The sequence below is a fragment of the Rattus norvegicus genome, chromosome 4 (genome assembly GCF_021556685.1).
Source record: "Rattus norvegicus strain SHRSP/BbbUtx chromosome 4, alternate assembly SHRSP_T2T, whole genome shotgun sequence".
In the NCBI taxonomy this organism is placed as follows: Eukaryota; Metazoa; Chordata; class Mammalia; order Rodentia; family Muridae; genus Rattus; species Rattus norvegicus.
In genome coordinates this window covers 163,666,226-163,692,605 of record NC_141537.1, presented here as the reverse complement: position 1 = coordinate 163,692,605, position 26,380 = coordinate 163,666,226, and the positions used below count along the sequence as shown (strand labels likewise).

At 48.5% G+C, this 26,380-nt stretch overlaps 2 protein-coding genes and 1 long non-coding RNA gene across 8 annotated transcripts; 1 reads left to right on the top strand and 2 right to left on the bottom strand.

Annotated features, from left to right (window-relative positions):
- Positions 1–86: 86 nt before the first annotated feature.
- Positions 87–14,665, bottom strand: Tex52 (testis expressed 52). Of its 4 annotated transcripts, none has more exon segments than NM_001431953.1 (3): positions 87–4,435; positions 10,701–11,251; positions 14,554–14,665. In NM_001431953.1, coding segments are annotated over 3 exon segments (753 nt in total). In that variant the 5' UTR covers positions 14,635–14,665; the 3' UTR covers positions 87–4,314.
- On the top strand, positions 11,529–23,041 carry LOC147995077 (uncharacterized). 2 transcript variants are annotated; one of them, XR_015687027.1, is made up of 4 exons: positions 11,529–11,654; positions 12,652–12,920; positions 13,244–13,302; positions 22,699–23,041. It is a non-coding gene; the product is annotated as an uncharacterized LOC147995077 (long non-coding RNA). The 2 variants fall into 2 exon arrangements; XR_015687028.1 differs by lacking the exon at positions 12,652–12,920.
- Foxm1 (forkhead box M1) lies at positions 13,904–26,376 on the bottom strand. Of its 2 annotated transcripts, NM_031633.3 has the most exons (9): positions 26,215–26,254; positions 23,625–24,173; positions 22,654–22,802; positions 20,631–20,822; positions 19,856–19,891; positions 19,149–19,277; positions 18,184–18,228; positions 17,585–17,654; positions 15,232–17,414 (listed from the first exon to the last, which is right to left on the bottom strand). In NM_031633.3, exons 2-9 carry the CDS (start codon positions 24,124–24,126, stop codon positions 16,222–16,224), a joined length of 2,316 nt encoding a protein of 771 aa, NP_113821.2. In that variant the 5' UTR covers positions 24,127–24,173; positions 26,215–26,254; the 3' UTR covers positions 15,232–16,221. The 2 variants fall into 2 exon arrangements, with proteins under 2 accessions (NP_001400914.1, NP_113821.2); NM_001413985.1 differs by lacking the exon at positions 19,856–19,891 and having other exon boundaries at positions 13,904–17,414; positions 22,654–22,805; positions 26,215–26,376.
- Positions 26,377–26,380: the final 4 nt, after the last annotated feature.

Here is a 26,380-nt window from a genome sequence, read left to right as displayed (position 1 = left end):
AGAAAAACCCTGCAAGGTAAATAGACCTCTTCTATTTATAAAGTGGTCTACTGCTTTATTATAGTAACAAAAAAAAAACTGTCTAATACAGTTTCCCAACTTTATTCTTTCTAGCTTTTACTTATTTGCCTTTTGTTTGTTTGAGTTCTTCAAAGGGCCATGCTCTGTATCCTAAGGTGGCCGTTAACTCACAAGGTAGCCCAGATTGACTTAAAACTCATGGCAATTCTCCTGCCTCAGCCTCCTAAGCAGCTGAGACTGTAGACACCAGAATACACTAGCATGATCTTGGTCACGATCCTGCGAATTCTCTGGAAATGTGTCAAAATCGGAACTGTGGCTCTTTCCAAACATTCTGGCCTTTCAGTCCTTAGCAAAGACTCCTGCCTTGCTCCTCTAGCTTCAGTGGTCTCTTCCGCCCCTTCCAGCCTCTTCTCGTTATCTCCTTTCCTTCCTCCTTACATGTTCTGGGTCTGCCTCAACATCCACGGACACGACCTTTCTCTTCTGTTGCATGCAAACTGCAGAAGTGACTGTCATGTAGCAACAGAGGCATGACGTCTAGCATCAGTGCTCAGCAAACACCCGACAATGTGTCGGTGACCTAAGGGAAGCCACAGTCGAGTTCAGACTCTGCAGTATGTAGCAGCATGATCGATAAGCTTGTAGGCCTCTGTCGGGCTCTGTCTATAAGGCCTACAGAGGGGGTGTTGGCTCAGGACCGATTGATGTCTGAGGGGAAACCTCTTGCGTGAATCCTCAAGAAGTTAGTAAGTACCCAGTAGATCAGTAGCCTCTGAGGGGCTCCTGGAAAGTTGTCCAAGATCAACACAGCAGCTGCATCCCGGGGAACTTGCCGGAAGCAGGACTCTCAGCATCTACAAATCTAACCAACCAGAGCATCTGAGTGGAATCCAGCAGTTTGTGTTTGTGTTTTAATGAGCTCTCTAGGGGATTTGAACACCCCATATAGTTTAAGAATCAATCCCTTCAGGACTCTCTCCCTCCAAATGAAGTCTGTGGGGCTTTTATTGTTTTTGTTTTTATACGAGTGTGTGTGTGTGTGTGTGTGTGTGTGTGTGTGTGTGTGTGTGTGTGTGTGTGTGTGTGTGTGTAAGAGTCTTGCTTTGTTTCCATAGCTGGCCTGGAGTTCACTGTGTCACCCAGTCTAGACTGGAACTCACATCTGCTTCTGCCTCCTGAGTGCTGGTATTACAGTCTTGTCCTTCTTCCTTCCCCACAAGCCCTCAGGAGCTTTTCATCCCCAGGGCTTTCAATACCCACCCGATCTGGTCTTCCCTGAGGCCTGCTGCAGTTCAGCTTGCTTTCATGCAGCCTGGTTTCTGGCACCAAGAGTGGAGGCTTAGAAGGGATTACTGGCTCTGAAGGCTCCCTGTGTATCTGTAAAACTGTTGGCATTCAGCAGGATGCAGGCTGTTTCAGAATACGTGTGGCTGGCTAAGTATGTGTCTAGAGATGGGCTCCATTCTTCCACCTCTTCTTCCCCTCAGATCTCCAGGTATGAGGCAGGAGGCCCTTCGGGCAGACCCAGTTGTTAAGTTGCTGGGCCCCTTACCCCTAACGTCCACTCCTCACTACCTCACTGAAGGTCTTCAAGAACTCTTTATTCTTAGCATATTGGGGTGTCTGTGGTCACCAGCTGGCTATATGGTAAGATAACCTAGGCATTGTCATCTTCAAGGACCCAATCCAGGAGAAGAAAGGGTTCCATTGTCCCCCAGGTCTCCAAAGCCCACTGAGTGCAGCGTTTCAGGAGGCCTTGGCTTGCCTTGTGGGCAAGAGAGCCCTGCTTATGCACCAGGCACTTGTCCATCATGGAAGAGGCTGGTCCAGAGAAAACAATGGGAGGGTGTTGAGGTGAGGTAGATGTCCTCATTGAGATTAGGAGTCTTTTGTGTTGGAGGGGCTGGGGCTCTATCTGGGTCTGCCAAGGTGGGGATCTAAAGCACTTTCTGCGCTTTTATACTCTAAGGACAGCGAGTAAGCAAATTGCTCTCAAAAGCCCCAGCAGAATGCTTATAATCCCAGAAGATGAGAGCCTGAAGATGGAGGACTATCTTCAGCCTGAACTGAAGGCCAGCCTGAACTACATAGTGAGTTACTGTTGAAAAGGAAGAGGGTAGGGAAGAGGGGAAGAAAGAAATGTGGAGTGGGGTGCTGTGAGAGGTTCTAGATATTCGAGAACTGTGGTACTGGGACTGGGCCAGCAAGATGGTTCAGTGATAAAGTCACTTGCTGCCAATTCTAAAGACCTGAATTTAATCTCTTGGGCCTACTTGGTGGAAGGAGAGAATAGGCTGCCCAAGTCATCCTCTAACACCACATAAACACACACACACACACACACACACACACACACACACACACACACGCACACGCACACGCACATACAGTTTAAAATCAAAACAGAGAGTGGTGTGGGCTGGTCTTGTTCCTTTATAGCAGCTTGCTTTCTAGAGACTAACACACACTTTGTGAGACCAGCGTTCGTTCATCCTGTGGGGAGGGGCTGTGCCCACGAACTAATAGCCTCCCATTAAGACCCCATCTCTATTTATTTATTTATTTATTTATTTATTTATTTATTTATTTATTTATTTATTTATTTATATAAGTACACTGTAGCTGTCTTCAGGCACACCAGAAGAGGGATCAGATCCCATTACAGATGGTTGTGAGCTACCATGTGGTTGCTGGGATTTGAACTCAGGACCTCTGGAAGAGCAGTCAGTGCTCTTAACCTCTGAGCCATCTCTCCAGCCCCAAGGCCCCATCTCTTAAAGATTCCCCCACCGTTCACAGTGCCACACTGGGGACCAAGCTCCTAAATCCTAGCAAGCCCTTTATGACCTTTTGTATCTGACTGCTATCACTTAGCATAATGTTTTTCTTTTGCAAAAATGTTATTGTGAGCTCCTCAATAGCTATGGGCTTCACTGGGCCTACAGGTCTGTCTGAGGCTAGACCAGGCTGGCTGGACTCACAGAGATCCACAGGCTCCTGCCCCTTGGGTTCTGGGATTGAATGTGTGCCTGGCTCAATCCCACTTTAAAACTTCCCCGCTGAAGCTCCTGGCTCCCTTTCTCTTTTCCTAAGGCCGCCTGCTGCTGTGTGCATGACTTCCACGTGTGTCTTCTCCTTCCTCCTAGCAGCTTTGAGCTTCACAACCTGCCTGCTCTGAGGTTCCCTTTTAAACTCTTAATAACTTGTCCTTGAGTTTCAAAATTACTTTTCATTGTAGTAACACACACACACACACACACACACACACACACACACACGATTTATAATGTTTACCAGTAGTGTCATGGGCACTAACGACACTCCCCATATTACACTGCAATTACTACGATCCAATTCCAGGATTTCTTCCTCATCCCAACAGGAATTCTGTGCACATTAAACAATAACCCACAAACCCCTGGTGCCTCTCTACTTTTTCTGTGAATTTGCCTATCCCAGGACCTCATCTGTTACGTAGCCCTTTGTGCTTGGCATGGTGTTTTCCAGTTGGGTCGTCACTGTAGCATCTACCAGTTCCTTGTTATACGTGAGTAACAGGTACTTCATTCTGTGGATGATGGCGGAGATTCATTTAAAAGGCCTACACTATGCCAGCGCCCAGCAAGAACTTCACTTACATTATTTTCTTTATCCCTGCTATTTATAGCCTAGTGGTTTCCATTGTGGAAACCAAACCTAAAATCCAGACGAGGGAGTTACTTTCTCTCAGGGCTCACAGCTGCTGAGGGGTCGAACCAGTGCTAGCTAAACTCTGTGGTGTTTCAAATCCCAACGACCTGCGGGGCTTTACAGATGTGGAGGCAGAGGGACTTAGAGAGATGGCTGAGCCGTTAAGAGTCCTGCTGCTCTTCCAGAAGATCCTAGTTCAGTTCTCAGCACCTGTATCAGGCAGTCCCCAGCCACCTGTAACTCCGGCTCCAGAGGATCACACACTTTCTTCTGGGCTCTGTGGGCACCGAGGCACGTAGGTGCATTTAGAATGCATGTGCACAAAGCCACACGACCGCACACAAACACAGGAGGAAAAGTAAAATGTTTCAAACAAAAGAGAATGGGAGTCAAACTCCAACAGCTAGAGCAGGCCACACCCACTTGAGGATATGTTAAGGGAGGCGCTAAGAGAGGGTCCCCCACCATTTGATTTCTCGCCCTGTAGCCACACATCCTGGCCTTCTCCACCAGGCTCTGCTCCCTGCACCTCAGTCACGGAAGACTCCTGACTGTCGCCTTTCGCGGGCCTCCATGTCAAGTCTTGTCTCTGACCCAGGGTCAGTGCTCAGGCCTCTGCAGTTGACAGACACTCAGGCCCAAGGCCCTTCGACCACTCTCAGATGACCGCAGTCTTTCTGTGGGGCTCCCTGTGACACCACGGCCAGCAGACTGATGCTTTCTGAGGGGCAAGAAGATAGTTTGGTTCAACATGACACAGTAGCTGCTATTGGTTCAAGCTTTGTGAGTCTGACCCCGAGTAGTTTCACTTAGGCACATTTAAGCACAGCATGACTAGGTAAAGATTTTTCTGGGGAAAAATTAACTCAGTCCTGTGAACCCAACAAAGCCTAAGACATGACATCAAAGTACACATTGTAAAGTACACGTGATGTCGTCTATAAAGATGGAATAATCCTATAGATTAACTGAGAAAAACAAGCTCATGCTACAGGTCTAGGGGAGGGTCCGGTGTGGTCTGAATCACACACATTAGTGAAAAGGACACCAGGCTGTTCACCAGGCAGAAAACAGGTTATACATCTCTCCCTGTGAAGAGACAACCCCAGGCGTTTAACATTTCTGGTTCCCTAGGGCTTATCTGTGAGCACAAGGACCTCGGTGGGCCCTTCGCCTTTCACCTTGAATATCTCTTTCGTTCCAGTCTTGCCCTGTTGAGAAATGGCTGCCTTTCTCAGGCCTGATTCTCCTGTCTCCGACACCATCAGCCATCAGTTCTACAGAGGGACTTAGAAACAGTATTAGAACTACCTGAACAGGGGTTGGGGATTTAGCTCAGTGGTAGAGAGCTTGCCTAACAAGCGCAAGGCCCTGGGTTCGGTCCCCAACTCCGGAAAAAAAGAAAGAAAGAAAAAAAAAAAGAAAGAAAGAAAGAAAGGAAAAAAAAAAAGAACTACCCGAGCAATTGTGTCTGGTCTCGGTCCAGTTATCAGAGAGTCTGTGGAGGGATGGCTATGAGATTAGATTTTTGTCTAAGACATTTACTGTCCCCTAAGGAATCTCAGTGTCTTTGTGGATGTGTTCTGAGAATAGAGACATTTCCTTTTCCTTTTTCCTTTTTTTTCCCCCTTTTTTTTTTTTTTGGAGCTGGGGACCGAACCCAGGGCCTTGCGCTTCCTAGGCAAGCGCTCTACCACTGAGCTAAATCCCCAACCCCTGAGACATTTTCTTTTATATGATAGGATTTGAACTTAGGACTTCACTCCTCCCAGACAAGTGTTCTACTACTACTACTGAGCTATATCCCCAACCTGCAGTTCCTTGCTCACATTTCTTACCGTGTCCCGACTCCACATACCCCTCACCACTCTATGCCTAAGAGCTGGAACCTACGGGTATTCTAGCTGCCCCACACTCTCTCCCTGCCCCAATTCTCCCACCCTACGATAAGTCTTCAAAGAAAAACACAGAGAAATTCAGAGCTTCAGTAACATCTCCAGAAGCCTGATACAGAGGTGACAAGAGGCTGGAGGCTGGTGGAAAGGTTATTCTTTAGGCCCAGAGTCCTTAGTCTCCTGGAGTCTCTTGGCTGAAGAAGGCTAGGCTGCAAACCCTAAGGCCCACTATGGACTCTTCTTTCAGACATGTCCAGGTCTCCTTTTCCTCCTTCCCTCTGATGTTTTAGCTGGTCCTGCCTTGGATAGGTAGTGGACCGGTATGGCCAACCGGTTTTTAATCAGGGCTTGGTAGTCCTTCACAAGGTCTTCGCTCAGGGGTACAGTGGGCAGTCGAGCCAGTTTCAGGATCGTCTCCTGGTAATGAGGTTGAAGATTTGGGCAGGGCCAGTTCTTGCTGAAATTATTGGGAAGTGGGTTGGGTAGGAACTGGAGGCCCCAAGGAACAAGCCTTCCACCAGTAGATATGTACTGGGACCTGTGGGAAAGTGGTTCAGAGACAACAAAAGTCAAGGGAAGGCACCAGGCACGGTAGGGAGAGGAGAGAAGGAAAGGTGACAATTTCTACCAGCTATTCGGAGATCAGGCCTGCTGCCACACGGCCTGCGTTTTAACCTGTGTGCTGTGGCATTGGGAAGCCACAGTGTCTAGCTGAACACCTCTCATACTTTGCACAATTGTATAGAAAGCACCTAATTTTTTTTAAAATATACTTTTTGTTACGTATATTATATTGATTTTACTATTTTAGGTGTGTGAATGTCTGGCCAATGCGGTAATGACTTGTTAGCATGGTATCAGCGGAAGTCATTAGAGGGAGTGAGATCCCCTCAGACTAGACTTTCAGATGATTGTGAGCTGCCATGTGGGTGCTGGGAATTGAATTCCAGGGCTCTTAACTGCGGAGCCATCTGTCCAGCCCCTCACCTAGGATATTCTTTCTATATCTGTGTGGGGTGCTAGGGAATCGAACCAGGGCCTTACATGTGCATAGTGGGCACTCCGCCACTGAGCTACGCCCTAACCCAAGTACCCACTCGCTGCTTTCTTCATTCTTCTTTCCATCTCAGTACGCGGTCCGTGCTGGTCTCCATCTTGAATCTTCTTGCTCCACCTTCAGAGTGCTAGGGTCATAGGTTTCTACCGCCCTGCCTGGCTATTGCAGGGTTCTGTCTAGATGCCAGCTGCTCTTCCCATCTCCCCTGTTCTACTAATGCAGTGCATACAGCAAGGCCGCCGAGCCCAGCGTAGTGGGGCAGCTGACTTTCTCTTCGTTGTTGTCCTGAAGTATTAAGTTGAACAGCAGCAAACTGACTTAAGAAAAAAACAACACCACGGTTGAACGGTAGCAGTTTTTCTGTGCTTCATCAGGCGCTGTGCTCAGTTCAGCACATATTCCTGTTTGCCGCTTCGAGCCTCTTGCATGGTAGGCAAGAAATTATATTCCTGACCCGTGTCCCCGCCCCTGTGGTGTTTGGAAAAATTCCCCAGGGATGTACCCCAGTGGTAGAAACCTTGCCAAACAGGTCCATGACCTTCGGTTTCTATCCAGAGAGTCCTAAGGATCAAGACAGACTCTCATATAGTTCCAATCATGACCGGTTTATGTGGGGCAAGGCATTGGACCTAGGACCTCATGCACTCTAGTAACTAACTGAATGTATGCACCTACCCACCCTCTTTTCTGAAAGAGGCTCTCATGTATCCTGGGGTAGCATCAAACTTACAATGTAGACAAAGATGGCCTTGAACTCCTGATCCCCCTGACTTAGTCTCCCACATGCCAGGATCATAGTCACGTAACATCATGTCCCACACAATGTGACTCTTTCTGAACATGCCTGTATGATACACACCAGTCACCATGGTATGGACAGCACAGGAAGCCAGGGTCCCCAAGGTGACTCACCTCAAAAAGTTGCTGACCTTTGGTGCCATATTTTAAAAATTGTATGTGGATATACAGACGTGTGTATGGTACATGTGTGTGGTGTGTGCATATGAGTGTGCAGGTGCTGGTACAGAGGCTAGAAGAAGCCATCAGTGCCCTGCCCCCTCCCTCACTTTCTGCCTTACTCCCTAAGACAGCGTCTCTCACTGAATCTGAAACTTAACATTTCCACAAGGCTAACTGGCCAGGGAGCTCCCAGAATCTGCCTGTCTCCATCCTCCAACGTTGCTGGGGTTACAAGTGTGCATGGCTGCACCCGGCTCTCTCTACATAGGTGCTGAGGAGTCAAACTTGGGTCCTTATGCTTCCACAGCAAGTGCTCACCCACTGAGCCATGTGGGTGCCTGTGTGTGAGCTGGAGGCGGGACCTGGCCTTGAACATGCTTAAGGCCCGCTGAGCTGTTCTCAGCCTCGCTGGTGTTGTTAGTTGTTTTTAATTAAAAGTCTCTAAATGTGGTGGTGCGCACCTTTAATCCTAACGCTGTGAGTTCCAGGCTAGCCCAGGCTACAGAGAGACCCCGTTTGAAAAAAAAATTCTCTTAGGGCTGAAGAGATAGCTCAGTGGTCAAAAGAGTTTAGTGCTCTATCAGAAGAGCAGAGTTCAGATCCCAGCATCTATATCAGGGTCTCATGAAATGCTGTAACTCCAGCTTCAAGGGATCCAATGCCACTTTCTGGCCTCCATGAAGAAATGTACACACACACACACATACAGACACACACAGACACACATACACACACAGACACACATACACACAGACACACATACACACACAGACACAGACAGACACACAGACACAGATACACACACATACAGACACACACAGACACACATACACACACAGACACACCCAGACACACAGACACACACACAGACACACACACAGACACATACACAGACACATTCACACAGACACACACACATACAGACACACACATACACAGACACATACACACAGACACACACACAGACACATAGACACACACACATACAGACACACACACAGACACACACACACAGAGACACATACACACAGACAGACACACACAGACACATAGACACACATACACACAGACACACACAGACACAAACACACAGACACACACACATACAGACACACCCAGACACACAGACACACAGACACACAGAACCACTCCAGCAGAGTCTGGATGGTTCAAGCCCCTCCCCTGTAACCTTCTGAAGGCCTTCTAACCTTCCAGCCTTAGCCCTGGCTTCTGTTACTCTTTGAGGGGTAGAGGGGGACAGACACTCTAGCCCATAGTAGTTCTGCCTGCTCAAGAATTTCTGGAACATCAAATTTCTAATGTTTTTCTTATCATACGTTATGCAAAAGGGATCTCATTGTATTTCATCCCTGTATATAATGTATTTGGATAACATTCACTCTCAAGACCCTTTCTTGTCCTCCTTTCCGAGAGATCCCCTTCTTCCCAACCAATGTGTGTGGCCCAATGTATTTCATTAGGATTATTACAGGAGCATGGGCTGCTTAGCAGTGGCTACGCCCTTGAAGGACATCTTTCCTCTAGTAACCATCAACTTCTCTTACTAACCCTTTGGAAGCAGAATGCCACCTCATGCATCTGCCCCCCTTCTCCTCCCTGACAAGAGAACACCTAACTTTGGTTCAATTTCTGTCTCCCATCTTTCTTTTCTTTCCTCTGTGGAGGATGGAACCCAAAGCCATGAGCATGTAAGCAGGGATCGCCCCACAGAGCTACACTCTAAGGTCCTGGTGTGGATCTGCTATGTACTGATAACCATTCACCCTTACTCACTGAGGATCTGATAACCATTTCACCCTTACCCAGTGAGGCAAGTGTTTATGATTCTCCTTTAATGACCAAGCCTGGAGAAACCAAGCCACTTGTCAGAATGATAATCTTGGGACTTCATTCTGACCCCTGGTTTCATTTCTGCTTTCTCTATTAACAACGAACGTTACAGGCCAGATGTGGTGGCAAATGCCTGCCCACCACTTGGGAGGTAAAGGCAAAAGAATGGTGAGTTCAAGGCCAATTTTGGCTACATGAGGTTCCAGCTTTAAAAAAGGGGTTCACTGGTGGTTTAATACTCCTGTGCCTCAGACATGTAACACCATCTATATTCTCCTTGTTAAAAAAGAAAGAAAAGAGAGAGGAGAAAGGAAGAAGGTAGAAGGAAGGGAGGAAGGAAGGAAGGAAAAGAGGAAAGAACGAAAGGAAGAAAAGGAGAGGGAAGAAAGGAAGAAAAAAGGAGGGAAGAAAGGAAGGAGAAGAAAGGAGGAAGGAAGAAAGAAAAGGAAGGAAGGAAGGAAGGAAGGAAGGAAGGAAGGAAGGAAGGAAGGAAGGAAAAGTTCTGGGAGAGAGGTCTAGGACATCCTCACATCCCAGGACCCACATAGATGTTTTCAATTATGTGCAACTCCAGTTCCAGAGGATCCAACGGCCTTTTCTGGCTTCCTCATATACTAGGAAGCCATGCTTGTGGTGTTTACACATGCATACAGGCAAAACATCCATACACATAATTTATTAAAAACCTTGAAAAAGAAAATGGCAGGCAGCCATGATGCATACATAGGTAATCCTAGCACTCAAGAGGCTGAGGCAGGAGAATTGCCAAACAAGGCCAGCCTAGACTATATGTGAGATCCTGCCTCAATGAAATGAAAGAAATGTAGCACACACACACACACACACACACACACACACACACACACACACACTTTGTAGGCTCAGTATGGTTTTGGTAGCTGTCTTTCTATCTTTTGAAAGCAGGGGCTAAATTACATCTCTCAGCATCCCTAGGCTAAGAGGATGCTAAATTCATAGGACCCTCTCTCCGTTTATAGTTTATAATAATAAGAGCCTTTCCACTGGCTATTCTTCCATGCCTCCATGGCAGAACACTTGCAAAGCATTTGCAAGGCCATGGATTCCAGCTACACAAAAGAAACAGGTAGCTATGAGTGGGAAAGTTGGAGAAGCAAATCAGATACTAGAAACAGGACCAGGGAGAGGTGGGAGAGGTTGCAGAAACATGGGCAGAATGGCTGCCTGAGAAGGGGTGAGCTTACTTCTTGAAGTTTGGTGGAGGTAGGATATTGCCATGGGCATCGAGCGGAGGGGCCCTTAGTTCGCTCCTCAGCTTGAGTTTCTCAATTTCCTTCAGCTCCTTCACTGTTCTCACAATTATCTGCTTCTTTCTGTTCATGTCCACGAAGATGGGGGTAGCATTGATGAAGGACAGGAAGCTATGTGGGCCCATCCAGGAGGGTGGAGGAATGCCAGGCTTTGCGGCAGGGAGGCGGTAAGCACTGGAGTGAGTCAAATAGCGCCAGACATTGCTGTCATAGGGTACGTCTGGTCTAGTGGGGAAGGTAGCAGGCAAACGTCCCACATCAAGCCATGTGTGGAAGCCCCAGGTGTGCTCGACTGCATCCTTCCAAGGATAGAATAACCGGTGATGCACCTTAGACTTCAACTCTGTCCATGGTGGCTGTTTCCCGGCCAGCTTGTGGTAGCTTTGCTGGGTGAAGCCCGGGAACTTCCCGGTCTCTTTGGGGAGGAGGAACTCACGCTGAGTCCAAGTCTGATAGGTTGGGAAGAATTCTCTGGCATGGATCATCTAGGGAGACATGAAAGGGAGCCTAGAATGGCTGTGCCAGCAGAGAGCCTGGATGCGGCAGAGGTGCTCTGATTTCCTTCTCAGGCACGAGCTGCCACCCTCTTCCAACCCAGGACTTATCAGAATTAGATGGCCTCCACGAGGAGGCATTTCTCCATTCCCACTGTCGGAGGTGTGTGTGCACACATGTACATCTGTGTGGGCACCTGTGCACATGCACTTATGTGTGGATGTGGTTCCTCATCAGCCATTCATCTTTTTTTTTTTTCTTTTTCAGACAGGGCATCTCTGGCAATTACTGAAATGGCTACACTGACTGGCCATCGAGCCTCAAGACTACCTCTTCCCATCCCAGTCTCCAGCCCTGGGATTACAAGTGTTACTATGCAAGACCATAAAGAAAGTTATTTATAAAAATATTTATTTTTATTTTATGCCTGCAAATATGTGTACTGTGTGGGGTAATCTCAGAGACCAGAATCCAGGGGGTCCAATGGAGTTAAAGATGGTTGTGAGCTGCCCCGTGGGTACTGGGACTCTAATGTAGGTCCTCTGCAAGAGCAGCAAATGCTCTTAACCACTGAACCATTTCTCTAGCCCTATGCAAAGGTTTTGGTTTTTGTTTTTGTTTTTTTTTTTTTTTTCTATGAGTTCTCAGGACTGAACTCTGGTCCTCGCGCTTGCATAGCAAGTACTTACAAACTGAGCTGTTTCTCTTAACATTATTGTCAGCTTGACAAGTTCTAGAAAGTACAAGATGCAAGCCTCTGACCCACGTGAAAGGGACCATCTAGATGACAGATAACTGAGGTGGAGAGAGCCGCATTGACTCTGGTGCCACCGTGCCACAGGCAGGGGTCTTAAGCTGACTAAAAAAAACAGCTGAGCACTAGCACTTCTCTGATTCCTGTCAACAGTGGGGACACCTACTCAAGCTCCTGCATACTATAATCCCGAACTGGGAGCCAAAATAAGGCCTCTTCCCTTGCCTTTGCTTGTGAGGTATTGTTTCAATGAAGCAAGTAAATGCCACCGTCCAGAAGTTACTGTACTTTCATTTCAGTTCCACAGACTTATCAAATTTCATTAGTTCTCCACTGGTCACATTTTGGCTTTGATTTCCCATTCTCTCAACATTCACATCATAACTACATGTGTGTGATTTGTAACTTGCCTATGTGTATACCTGTACACAACATACTTGCTTACTGACAAAGGAGGCCAGGAAAAGGCACCAGATCCCCTGGAACTGGAGCTAAGAGATGGTTATGAGCAACCATGTAGGTAGGTGCTGGGAGCCTGGTTCCTCTGGAAGGGCAAGCTGTGCTTTGAAAAAACCAAGCATCTAACCCCGACTTGCTCAAACATTTTAATGTTTACTTAGTGTGTTTATGTTATAGTGTGGAGGTCAGAAGACAACTCACAGAAGCCACTCTATCCTACCATCTCTGGAGAACTAAACTCGGGTTCAAGTTTGGTGGCAAATGTCCTTACTCTGGGTTATCCCCAGCCCACTTCACTCTTCACCACTCACCAACATTCTGATGTCCTCTTATGTGTCCCTGTAGACACATCAGGCCTAGGGGATGAGCCATGCCGGCCATTCTAGAAATCTACCTTCCCCTTCCCTTGTCCTGAAGACACCTTAGGAAGTCCCCAGGAGAACCAGGTAGCTTTCCATGCAGAGGTCTTTCCCCTCATTTCTCATTAAAGGCCAGCTAGTCTAGAAAGAATCTAGCATGTTCTTTCCCTACTTTTGTGCCCTCTTCCCTACCCCATGAGCAAATATCCAAATTCTGCCTTGGTGTGTGTGTGTCCCTCAAAGGCCCATGTAAAATGCTTGGTTCCGGTCTGAGGACGGATTGGGAGGCGGTAGAAAATTGAGGGCTTAGTGGAAGTTAGGCCATTGGGGACACACTCTTAAGGGGGACAGTGGGACCCTGGGCCCTTCCTGTCTCTTTTCACACTCTTTCCATATTTGCTGTCTCACAGGTCTGAAGTAGCAAGGCTCAATGACTGCACAGCAAAAGAAGGCGCTATCAGGAGCCCAGGTGAGCCCATCTTTTGAGTTACCACAAGAACTTCGTCACAGCAGTAGAAAATCTACCAGTCCTACGTCAGATGCAGAAACACCCTGTTACAGTCAGGGATTCACACAAGGTCTCAGCTGAGGAAGGCTTAAGCTGTGTTCACTCAGTATATATTGATACGGCGCTGAGTCTGTTCATAGTCAGCACAGGTCAGAAATGTTTCTCCTCTCAGCCACTTTAGGGCTTCCTCACTCTAATACCACCCCTAAATTGTTCTCAAAACGAAAAATACCTAGTGCGTGTGTAAGCACATGCACAAGTCGTAGCATGCATGTGGAAGCCTGAGGACAGCTCGTAGGAGTCTGTGGGTTCTAAGGCCGGGACTCAGGCTGTCAGGCGCACCACTGTCTCAGCATCCTGGCCTGCTTGCATGTTTGTTCTCGTCCTTCCTTCTTCCTTTGGTTCTGTGAGATAAGGTCTCACTTGCAGCCCCGGTGGAGCATGCTGGTGAATGCTAACATTACAGGCATGCCCCGCTGGACCTAATTCCAAGTCTTCTGCCTGGTCTAACCCAGGCAGGGCAGTAAGTGCCTGTAACTCCACTCAGGACGCAGAGGCAGAGTTTTGACAATAACCTGGTGGTCCAGGTGTGTATTTCAACCAGAGCTATACAGAGAGCTTCTATAAAACCGAAACTGGTCAGAATGGCACAGATCTATACTGCCAGCCCTTGGGAAGGTCGAGACAGGGTTATTGCAGGCTAATAGTATCCGGCTAGCCCAAGCTACCTAACAGGACTGCCTCAGCAAAACAAAACCCCTAAAATCTGATGATGATGTATCACAAATGCGAAGAAAATATTTTCCTCTCTGGGCAAAGGCATGGTTCTCAAGTGGGAAATTCAACATTTGACCTCTGTGATTAGTCTCAGTCCAATCATAGATGTCCTAAACATACTGCATTCATTAAATCACCTTCAGGCTGTGTACAAGTTACATATGAAACAAAGGAATTTTATATTAAGTTTGGGGTCCTTTCCCAAGATAGTTTTACATATACATACTCCAAAATCCAAAAGTAAACCCCAAAGTTGAGCACACTTCTGACCCCGAGTCCTTTAGCTAAGTAAGGCCTCTTAGCCAGGCTGCTCTTCTCTGCTCTAAGCTCCAAGCTTAGGGTCCCACAGGATGAAAGCAGAGGACTGCTTAAGTACCAAAGCCTACTGCTCAGGACAACCTGAGAGGCTGGCTGCAGGGTTGGGTCCCACTCTACCTTCAGGAAAGGTTCCCTGGTAGGAGATACATGGCTCAGGTCTCGCTTCTGGAGGGATGTTTTCTTCGGGCTGTTGGCCATTTTTCTTCTGAGCCACAGAGCCAGGAGAGGAGGCTTTGGAGGCAAGCCCTTTCTGGTACCATTGTTTGCTGCTAGGGTTGCTATGGTGATGTTTCCTGACTGGTGCTGCTGGGAGGAGGCCCTTGCCTGTCCTGGGAGGCTCCTCAGTCCCTGATGCTTTTCCTATGAGGCAGGGAGGGTGCAGTGCTGTCAGTTCTGGTTACAAACTTGGTAACAGGAGCTTCTCTGGGAGAGCCTTGCCTGGTAAGGCTGGGGAGCAGGAAGCAGTCTGGCTCCCAGGCTCAGGGCTGGGATAGAGGTGGTAATGAGACACCTGCAACCGGCATAGCTTTCTGGCCTGAATGTTGAATGGAATGGGAGGGAAATGAAGCATTACAACTCCTATTGTTACCAAGGGCTCAACAAGGACCTAAGTCAGATTCTGATCCCATGGAATAAGGTCTAGGGTGGTAAGGAAGAGGTGGGCAATGCAGGGGAACAGTGGGGAAACTGGGTTCTTGTGGACAGGATCTCATGTAGTCTAGAATGGCTGATTCTCCTGCCTCTACCTCAAAAGCTGAGATTATTGATAAGAAGCATCACAGACAAAACTGGCAATTTCAGAGTCAAAGAAGGATGTGGAGAGACAACCTGTGCAAGGCCCATGCAGCAGGTGCAGGCCTGCCCATCATCTCCGGGCTCCATCACCCCTCACTCAATTCCGAGATCAGGCCACCTGGGCTTTATTCAGTAGGTAGTTACAGTAGTGTTCTTGTGCTAGCTTGTAGAGTGGGGTCTAGGGTGGCTTTTTGCAAAACTCAGGTGCAAGCTAAGGAAGCCAGGCAAGTCAGTGGTCACTTCCTCCTCCTCCTCAGGCCTCAGCCTGAGTTCTCAATGCTAGACTCCCTGGCATGATTGGGAACACGATCAGAGAAACACCTAAAGGACTCACGTGAGTACCCATGCTTTTGCTTCAGGCACACCCGTCCCCACACACCCAGAGCCAATAGGCTTTGCCGCAGGATTTCTTCATGCAGTACCACTGGCTTAGAACCAGGGGGAGCTGTGAGGAAAGGGCAGTAAGTGGGGTCCTGGCAAGGACACCTGTGTGTCTAGAAGCCTACAGCAGAACCCACAGTGTGAAGAGGCTGAACTGCAGGTCCTGCCCCCAAAGGCCACAAGCAGAAGCTAATGCAACCCCTTGTCACCCTACCCATCCTGGCAGTCTCTGGATAATGAGAGCTAAGGGAATATGGCTACATTTATAATTACAGGACAACTTGGGGAACTGACACCATTTACAAGGGTTATCCTGCCAGGAGCAGCAGGTGACTAATGGGTGGGCATTTCCTGGTCCTCACGGCTCTGTCACACCCACTTCACTTGCCAGCAGGGAGTGGAGGACTCTGGGAGATCCTATTGCTTGCATAGGTCCCAGCAGTGGCTTAGACGTGGCTTTTACCTTGGCATAATTAGGTCAAAGGGCACCGCTCAGCCCTTGCCTGCTAGCTCCCTCAGACGGTTTGGGGTACACTGAGCCTTGCACTATCCAGCCACACAAGTGCCAGGATAACTGGTGGCTTGAGTGGCAAGGGTAAGACCCTGCCTCTATCGCAGCTCAGGGATGAACTGAGACCAGTTGATGTTGTCAGGGCCCAGAGGGTCCTCCTCCAGGCCAGGGAAACTGATGTCTAGAAGGATCTTGCTGAGGCTATCATTCATTGTGTCCAGGACAAGGCCTTCTGTGAGAGAACGGTTGGCTGAAAGGCTGGGGACCTGCAGCTCGGGGGAGCCTGGCTTGGCTTCCAAATGTGGTGGTGGAGAACTGCTAAAGGGATCAGAGGCAAGGTCAAAGGCTTCTGAGTTAAGGAGCTCCCGGGGTGAGTCGAAGAGGGGAACACTTTTCAGAGGTGTGGTATTCAGCTCCATAAGCCCCAGCGAGTCAGGCAGAGGGCCAAAGGCACCCTGGGGGGTTCGTACTGGGCTGAAATCTAACCCCCCAACTTTGGCTGGGGGTGTGAGCCTCCAGGACTCAGGGTCTCTAGAGAGCACAGACTTGCTAGGAGTGGAGGAGACAGGCAATGTCTCCTTGATGGGGGTCTTGAAGGGCCCTCCCTCCTCCTGAGGGCAGCTGAGCTGTGGTGCAGGCTCTGAAGACTCTGCCAGGATCTCCATGGCTGGCCGAAATGTGCTGGAGTCCTCTGAGAAGAAGAGTTCAGGCTCATCTAGACAGGGTGGCTGAAGGTGCTGCTTCCTCCGAGATCGGCTCACCTCTCTCTTCTCTCTCCGCTTTGTCACCAGCATTTCTGAGACACACCGTGTTGGGGACTTAAGCCCACAATAGGACTTCTTGGGCTTTGGGGTAGGAGAGCAGGAAGAATCTTCCCAGGAGTTGGACAGTTCCTCTTTCACTGATGCACACGGAGAGGGCCACTCTTCCAAGGGAGGGCTCTCCACTTTGATAGGCCTCTCTAAGTGTGGTATGTCCTCCCCAGGCTGAATTACTTCTTCCTTAATGGACTGAATAGGAAGCAAAGGCAATAGCCCTTCTCCAAGCAGGGGTTTCTCCTCCTTCATGGGTTCTGTGGCAGGAAGTGGGGCTATCCCTTCGTTGGATAGCAGCACCTTGGGTGCAATGCGGACTCGCTTGCTATGACGGGCAAGCTCTGAGCTCATAAGAGATGCTGCCAGAGGCAAGGGAACCTTCACCGAGGGCTGTAACACCAGGGACTGGTTCACCGGGAACTGGATGGGCACCAGGTATGAGCTAACCCGTGGGAGCAGTGGCTTCATCTTTCGCCCTAGGAGGAAGCAGGAGAGATCAGAGGTAGCAATGCTAGGGGTCTACTACTTCCCACTCCAGGAGCACTACTCAACTATGGACTCAAACTCCCTTTGAGTTGGAGACATAACCTGAAGATAGGTCCCAGAACCAGGATTGGGCGCGTCTGAGACCCACTCTCATACTCACGTGCGCCTAGTGGGAGTTCAGTTTTGATGGTCACATTTCTACGGAGCTCAGGATTGGGTCGTTTCTGCTGCTGCTTATTGGAAGAGAAAGAAACCTGGACTAGTAAGGTAAGGAGAGAAGCAGAACCCCACCAACCTGAGCTGATGCAGAAACCTTTCTGGTCTAAAAACCCAGAAAGACCAGCTGGTTTGAGTGATGGATGCGGGTGTACATCTATCAAGCCATGCTTAGGGGAAAGGTGGACAACAGCAGACACGAGGGAGGGCAGGACAGTGCTACACCTGACCCATGGTACTCACCACCCCCAGGGAAATATGCACTTAGCCATCTGAGAGACAAACACAAGCCACGTACGCTGAGAGAACAGGCTGCTGCCCCTGCGGCAGGGCCCATGCCTTGCATCTGCCCTTGCAATGGTGGGTCTTGCAGTGCCCACTTTGCTCTGCTCAGCACACCTTTGTGGTACTGTGTTCAGGGTTAGCAGCCACAGGGTCAAACATAGTCCCCTCCCCATGTCACAGCTTCTCTGCCCACTAAAGCCATGCTGAGCAGTGAAGGGAAAGAAGGCCAAGCCCCGAGCCAGAGGAAAAGAATCTTACTGATTCCAAGTGCTCGGGCGATTGTGGAGACCCTGGTTCCAGTGGCTGGTGGCGGCCAGGCATTGAGGGAGAGAAATGAAATGAAGTTACCACAACTGTGGTCAATCTACCCAGACTAGGAAGAAACCTATTTGATGGGTGCCAAGGGACACCATGGAGAAACATTCCCTTCCAGAAGAACAAACAGTACAGCAATAGCATCCTTATGGGTACCTAGAAGTCCCCAAAACAACAACTTTTTTTCTGAAAACATGTTCTTATGGCTCCATTTCTGGCCTCTAGACTTAAAGAAGGGCTTCTTTGGAGCAAGGTGGAAAATACAAACTACAAAGCTGGAGAGACGAGTCAGTGGGAAGAGAGCTTGTTGTACCAAGCAAAAGGATCTCAGCTCAGACCCCAGGACCTACATTAAAAAGAGGCCAGAGCTGGCCTTGCATGCATCTATAACCCCAGGGCTATGAGGAGTGGGGGTGGAGATAGGCGGATTGAAGGGGTTTGCTGACCCCAGTATAGCTCCAGGTTCCACAAGAGAGTCACCCGAAGGACACAGAGTGATAGAGAAGGACACCCAAGGTCTTCCTCTGGCCTCCACACATGCCTGGTTTGTGCACTTGCACATAGACTCCCTGCTCTGCCACACCAAATTACTAGACCTGTCCCAGATTCTCCGTTCAGAACCCCAAGCAAGAGACCTGGAAGCTGCATTGTAACAAGTGTCTACTTACAGGGAATTAGAGAAAGACTCCTCTATTTAGACCAGAACAGTTTTCTTTACTCTCTGGTCTAGTACAAGGAGTATCACTTCGTATCTGTCAGCAGGCCTCGGTTAAGGGAATCATGCAAGTTATTAACTGGGTAACTGGCTTCTAGCTCTCCCTCAGTCAGAGAACATCAGAAGGAACACCACTCCTTTACAGAAGGCGCAGTAATCACCAACTGCCTCTCCAGATGAAACAAGGACTCACCTTAAACACTTGGTCCAATGTCAAGTAGCGATTAGCACTTGGGTGAATGGTCCAGAAGGAGACCTTGCCATTGGCAGATGTTTCTCGAACAAACATGTCATGGAGAGAAAGGTTGTGACGAATAGAGTTCTGAAAGCGACAGATAAGCAGCTATCAATTCAGTTGGCTTTGGAAACATTGCTCTTGGAGTTGGGAAAGGCCAGGGTATCTCCCACTATGTTTAATAAAGATCGTGTTCAGGTCCTAGCAATGTCACCTGTTGGCACTCCCTTCCTGGTATGCCACACTGCAGAGCTAACCTCAGCGGATAAAGATTCATAACTCCCCCATCCCCTACCCCCCAATCAGTGGCCAGAACAACAAACACCTGTAACTCTTGCCTCATCACCTGTGTGGAAAATGAGGCAGGCTAAGCTGGGCAGCCAAGAACCTGTGTTTTTCAGAAGTGCATCATGCCCTTCGGCATCAGGAGAGAGGAGAGGACTCCACTGCACAGTCCCCAGAGAAACACTAGAGGTGCGAGAGCAGCAGCAGCAGCAGGAAAAGCCATCTGTGTGCCTGGACACAGTGGTGCATGCCATATGCCTGGAACGCAGGAAGGTGAAGCAGGAAGATAGAGTTCAAAGCCAGTCTGTTACCCAGCAAGATCCTATCTCAGAGACAGAACATGCCAATCTGAGGATCAAATATGGCAGAAGCGCTGCTACCTGTGGCCCGAGCTTGTGGTAGGCCTGGTGCCAACACTGCAGACATGTAGCACAGGACAGGCAGCAGAGGACATGAGGTCACATGCTGGTTCAACGTCAGTCTTCCTGGCATATCCACTTCAAAGCCAGGCTCCTGTGCATGGCAGAAGTGGGAAGTACCCTGCCACTGAGCTACACCTTCAGCCTGACAAAGTCCATTTCTGCCCCAGCTTTTCAATGCAAGGAACTGAAAAGCCGGTAAGGTACCTGCTGTCAGCCTGAGCTCCATCCCAGAACTCCCATCAAGGAAACAAGTGCAGCAAGCTGTCCTCTGGTTGTCACACACTCGCATAATACACAAACCCTCATCCCGAAAGCAAATAAGTAAATGTGCATGCGTGCATACACGTGTGTACACGTGTGCACTCGCACACGCACACACATACACACACACAGTGTGATTCTGACAAAGATTCCTAGGCATCTGTCTCAGAGTCCCCATGCATCAGATGAAAACCAAGACAAATCCTACCCTTGCAGTCCCACCTACTCCCAAGGTTGGAACAGGAGTTTATAAGTCTGAGGCCAGCTTAGAGCATGTAGTGAGACTGTCTCAAAACGAGAGAGAAAGAAGAGGCCCTGCCCACTAGATGTTACAGGAAATTAATCTTGGAGCCACTGGCTTATTGTTTCTTTGTTATTTTTCATTAGGACACAACCTAAGCGTCACAAAAAAAAAAAAAAAAAAAAAAAAACAGACCAGAGCGACCATGACACTGGCTATGGGACATAATACCTTCCAGCCTGGCTTGGCAATGTGCTTAAAATAAGGGAAGTGGTCCTCGATCCAAGTGTAGATATCCTTCAAGGTCATACGCTTCCTCTCAGTGCTGTTGATCGCGAACTGTATCATGGCCATATAGGAGTAGGGTGGCCTCTCAGACACAGAGTCCTGCCAAGACACTGATGCTCTTGAGGGCGCCTCAACCTGTGGGGTGAAAGAAGCCAAAGGGAAAGAGAACAGAGAAGACACAGGTTTACAAGAGCCATTCCCCACCCGAAGTCCACTGAGAACACCCTGCAGAATAATGGCCCTCAACCTTCCTAACTGACCCTTTAATATAGTTCCTCCCGTGGTGACCCAACCATGGAACCGGCTTCATTGCTATCTCCTAACTCTAACCTTGCGACTGTTATCATTCTAATGTAAACATCTGATATGTGGGATACTTAATGTGCAACCCCGAAGAGGTCATGACCCACAGGTTGAAAACAACTGCTCTAGGGGATAACAAACAAACTCACCTGAGACCATTATTTTGTAATGGAATTTAATTAGTCTAGGCCCCAACCAATTAGGAACTGATTCCCTTCCATCTTTTTTCTCAAGATAAACTGCCTGGTCAGACTTGGTCTAGAGGCTGGGGACATAGCTCAGTTTGATAGAGTACCTGCCTGAGGCATGAAGGCCTGGGTTTGAGCTCAAACACCACATAGGAAATGGGTTGTGGTGGCACATGTCTGTACTTTCAGCAGTAGAGGGGCTGAAGCAGGATGACCAAGAGTTTAAGGTCATCCTCAGCCAGACTTTTCTGTTATCCCAGGTACACGAGACTCTATTCCAAAAGCAAAGAACAAATGAGGTCTCTTCCAGTAGTTGGGATCTGCACAACAATTTGTATGAATTTTCCAACTTGCAGGTCAGAGGACTTAGGTCTGGGGTCCACTTGTAGTCCTGATTCGACATAAGCCCACCGTGTTTCAGTGCATGTATAGAACAGCCAAAACTGTGGGACAAACGCTTTCAAAAGGCCCATGTGGACAAGTCTCAGACAACGGTCTCATCACTCAGTTTAAAAATTTGAGATAAAATTTTACAGGTCCAGCTGTATGTTTAAATATATAGTTTAATACAAATAAACTTCCTATAGGATTTACTTTGCTATTAATCTAACAGTGTATCTCCTAATAAAACTGTCATGCTAGGGGTTGGGGATTTAGCTCAGTGGTAGAGCGCTTGCCTAGGAAGCGCAAGGCCTTGGGTTCGGTCCCCAGCTCCAAAAAAAAGAACCAAAAAAAAAAAAAAAAACTGTCATGCTAATGATGCTACATTCAAGTTTGACTGTTGGGATGCCGCTTTAGTCCAAATGGCTGGGGCTGGAGAGATGGCTCAGTGGTTAAGAGCACTGTCTGCTCTTCCAGAGGTTCTGAGTTCAATTCCCAGCAACCACATGGTGGCTCACAACCATCTATAATGAGATGTGATGCCCTCTCTGGTAAGACAAGTACAGTGTACTCATATATAATAAATAAATCTTAAAAGAAAAAAAAAAAGTCCAAATGGCTTAGCTAAGAACCTTCATCATTTCCTGAATATTTACTAAGGGCCACTAAACCCAGGATATTAAACCCAGTGCTAGAGCCTTCGATGAGCCACAGATGGAGACAGTAAGAGGTCCCACACAGTAAAGTATCTCAGAAGTCACAGAGGTGGCTGTGCTGGCACACACAATCCTAGTTACTGAGGGGCCAAGGCAGGAGGGCCCAAGCAAGATATAGTCAGTCAGTCTTAGTGTGTCTGTCTCTGTCTCTCTCTTTCTCTCAACAGGGATTCTCTGTGTAGCTCTGGCTCTCTGGCTGTTACGGAACTCACTCTGTAGAGCAGGCCTGCCACTGCCTCCCTTAAAGGCCTGCACCACCACCACCAGCCTATACTGCTATAGTCACTCTCCAATACCTCCAAAAGAAGGACAATGTTTAAAAGAAACAGCACACAGAAAAGCCTTAGGTAGTGCTACTAGAACTTCCAAACAGTTCACCTTAACCCGATTCTGCTCCAGGTGACAATTCTCCTTCTCTTCCAGTTCCTGCTTAATGCTGCAGCGGCCCAGCCCATCAGAACTCATCTTTCCAAGCCACTGGATATTGGTTAAGCTGTTGTCCAGTGTGCAGCCGGCCGCTTCACCACCTGCTAGAGGGAAAACAACCCAAGACTCCATTAGCAGCCTCTTCAGATGCCCTACAGCTCTACCAAAACCAACGGTTGGGGATAACCCCTCTGAGACCTGTTCTAAGGGACAGGGAATACATGGTAAATCGTTGTGGCTCTAAGTTATTCTGCTCCATTATGGACTTCAGTAGACATTCATGAACAATAAATTGTATTTCAATGAGACAGATGGAACCTCAGGCATCTGTCAAGGCAAATTTTGGTAGCTACACAAAAAAGTCACTTTTCTTCCCTGGGCTTTGGTTTATTTCTTTAAAATGGAAATTTACTTCCTTACAAGTATGAATAAGAATGGCCCCCATATTTGAAATGAGGAGGATTAGGGTGTGTGGCATTGTCAGAGGAAGTCTATCGCTGAGGAAGCCCAGGGTCTGTGTCTCTAGGCCCAGGTCAGGATGTAGCTCTCAGCTGCTGCTCCAGTGTTCTCTGGCATGCTGCCATGCTTCCCACCATGTTGGTAACGGACTAAACCTCTGGAAGTATAAGCAAAGGTTGCTTTCTTTTCTAAGAGTTGCAGAATAGTCACTAAGACACATGTCAATACAAAGAATGAATCAACCAACCAACCCTTTTCCAACATAAAGAGAGCAACAGGAAAGCTACATTACTATAACCATTTCAACAGCTCTCAGGTGTTTCAATGCTCAAAGAATAAAGGAAGAAAAGGCCTTCTTCTTGGTTCCTCCTAGATTCCTGCCTACCACAGACATCAGTGTGACACACTGAAGACCTTTCCAGTGAGGAGAAAAGCCAACCTCCACACCCTTGCAGACCACATACCACAGCTCTCCTGTCTTTGCCTTGGAAGAGCTCCAGGTGGCTTGGGAACAGGCACACCCTTAGCCCCTGGCTTTGGTCCCAACGTCTCGGTGATCAGTTCTGTTCTCTTGGAATCAGTGCTGGTTTGGGCTTGAGATTGAGGATCAGGAGGATGAGATGAGGCCCCACCAGAGCTGATGAGGATGAACTTGTTGGGCCCACTGCTGCCACTCTCTTTCCCTTTGGCAGTCAGCGCTGTGATGATGCTCTGGATGTCCGCGTTGTTGGGGATAGCCACCACTTGTGTGTTGGGCATGGTTGGGTGGTTGATAATCTTGATTCCAGCTGGAAATTTGCAAGAGCTGGACTCTGCCACATCTTGGGAGGCCTGTGCTTGAGTAGGCTCCTGCTGTCCAGGGGATCTCTTTGCTTCTTCCTCTGAGGTTTCACTCGGGGCATTTTGAATAGGAAGGGGCAGCCTCCGTCTCTTGAGAATCAGTGGCCGCCGGGGGCTGGTTCTCATCATGAAGCTGTGCTTTCACTCTCCATCGAGAATCACAAGCTTTGACCCTGCAGAGGGCAAGGAGAAGCTTGCTATCAGATCTGCTGGGCTGAGACAAACTGGAAGTGTTCCTCTGCATGAACAGACAGAAGCAGAAGCTCAAAGGCCCAGGGGAATCCTGCCTGGACCTTTGTCCAACCCTCAGACAATAAGGACAGAAGCTAGGTTTGATGCACACTTGTGATCCCAGCACCTAGAAGGTTTAAGGTCACCCTTAGCCAGAGAGTGAATTCAAGGTCAGCATGGGCCACATGAGACCCTGTCTCAAAAACAAACGAGCAAACAAGAACAAACAAATAAAGCCCTATCACTGACCAAGGAAAGCTGAAAACTGCAGCAAACACTTCAAGATGGGAACATGGGACTGCACTGAAGTGCATGGTCCCCTGTAAGCTTAAGAATGTTTGGCCAGGCTGAGAATGTAGCTTAGTAATAGAGTGCTTGCTTAGCAAGGCCCTAAGTTCAGTTCCCAGTACTACAAAAAGGCAAACAAACTAGAAAGATTTGGGAGGGAGGGGAGGCTGGCAAGATGGCTCAATGACTGAAACCATCAGCTGCTAAGCCTGGCCACCTGCATTCAGTCCCCAGGACCACGATGGTGGGAAGAGAGAATCAGCTCCTGACTGTTACCCTCCAACCTCCATACATGTGCTGTGGCATGTGGGCAACCCTCCTCCCCAACCCCCGCCCCAGTAAAAATGCAAAAACCTCTTTTTGAATGTTTGGCCAGAGGAATACACATCTACAAGAATGTGGAAATACCAGCCACTGTCCACTAGAATGCAGGTCACTCTCGATGACTGTAGGGACGAATGAAAGACTCTACCCAAGCCATAGTCCTAGTGCCCTTTTCTTTCCGTCTCAAATAATGCAGCTGACCTACACGTCTGATTCTCCTGCCTCCACCTGCCAGAATCACAGGTGTGGCTACAATGCCAGGTTTAGGTAGTGGTAGGAATTGAACCTGGAGCTTTGTGAATGCTTGGTAAGCACACTACAATTAAAAACTCCAATCCTCTTGAATTAAAAATAATTTTTTTCAATAGTTGTCAATAACCACTGAGCCATCTCTCCAGTCCCATTCTTTCTTTCAAAATCTGCAAAGCATTTGCACAGTGACATTTTGGTACTTGAGAGTAACTATATTTTAGTTTTATAAGTATAATACTTGATTTTTCTGCTTCTAAAGACTGTAATACAGATCTTCTCCATACCAAAATGTGCTATCATTAATATGCTTAAGGTGGCTTTAATTTTTGAGATAGCGTCTCATGTAGCCCAGGCTGGTTTTGAACCACTGAGCCTTTGGCCCCCAATTTTCTAGGTGCTGAGATTACAGGCATTCACCACTATGCCTGGCTATGCTAAAGTCACTTTGAAATGCTAAGGAAGGAAGTCTTTAGAAAAAGCATTTCATAGGTTTTTATAGATAGATAGAATAATTTATCATTAAATTAAATCCTGCCACTCCATTTTGCAATCCTGCGAGAAAGGGAGAAACAGCCGGCACTTTAGGAAACCTTCCAAAAAGTAATTACACTTTTTTGACATTTGCCAGCTGCTTAGCCTTCTTAGGTCCCTTCCTCCCTGTAGCTTTCTCTCCTTTATACTTCGTTCTCTCGACCTTCAAATCTCAGTTCTCGTTTTGCTTCACACTGCACCCACCCCAATCAAATGGTAGACACCCCCCACCATAGGGTACCTCTCTCTTTGACCAGCCTTTTCCTAACACTCCCAAAATCTTCTAGCGCAAGGCGACTTGCAGAGCCATCCCCAAAGACCCCATTCTCCACACAGAACCGGGAACCTTGCAACGCTCAGCTAGGATCCCACCCTGCAGCTGTGGAGGCGGAGGCAGGGTTGACTGCAAGTGCAGACTCAGAGGGCAGGCCTGTTCCCAGGGTCCCGGGGTGCTCGGAGAACGCGGCGGGAAAGCCGAGGCCGGCGGCTCAGACTTTCTTCCTGGCGGTCCTCAACACCCCCTCGCGCCCCACAGCCCCGGCAGTCCCGACTCCAAGCCCTCCCCGGACCGGGTCGCACCCCACTCACCTCACAGGCCACCGCTGCTCCACGCGGGGCCGAGCCAGGCCAGGGCGGGCGGGTCCCGGCGGGACGGCCGGGGTGGGAACCCGGGGCGGGGTGGGGGGTGAGCCCGGGCCGGGGGTGGGTCCCGCAGCGCCGCTTTCAGTTGTTCCGCTGTTTGAAATTGGCGCCG

Excerpts from the sequence above, each read along its gene's own strand:
- Tex52 (NM_001431952.1), bottom strand. The coding sequence starts at position 14,634 with ATGGCCAACAGCCCGAAGAAAACATCCCTCCAGAAGCGAGACCTGAGC. Across the intron at positions 11,252-14,553 it reads CCAGGGAACCTTTCCTGAAG|ATGATCCATGCCAGAGAATT; the intron begins GTAGAGTGGGAC and ends ATGTCTCCCTAG. Across the intron at positions 6,148-10,700 it reads CCTCCACCAAACTTCAAGAA|GTCCCAGTACATATCTACTG; the intron begins GTAAGCTCACCC and ends ACTTTCCCACAG.
- Foxm1 (NM_031633.3), bottom strand. The coding sequence starts at position 24,126 with ATGAGAACCAGCCCCCGGCGGCCACTGATTCTCAAGAGACGGAGGCTG. Across the intron at positions 20,823-22,653 it reads TGGAGCAGAATCGGGTTAAG|GTTGAGGCGCCCTCAAGAGC; the intron begins GTGAACTGTTTG and ends TTCACCCCACAG. Across the intron at positions 17,655-18,183 it reads CGCCCGAGCACTTGGAATCA|CAGCAGAAACGACCCAATCC; the intron begins GTAAGATTCTTT and ends TCCAATAAGCAG.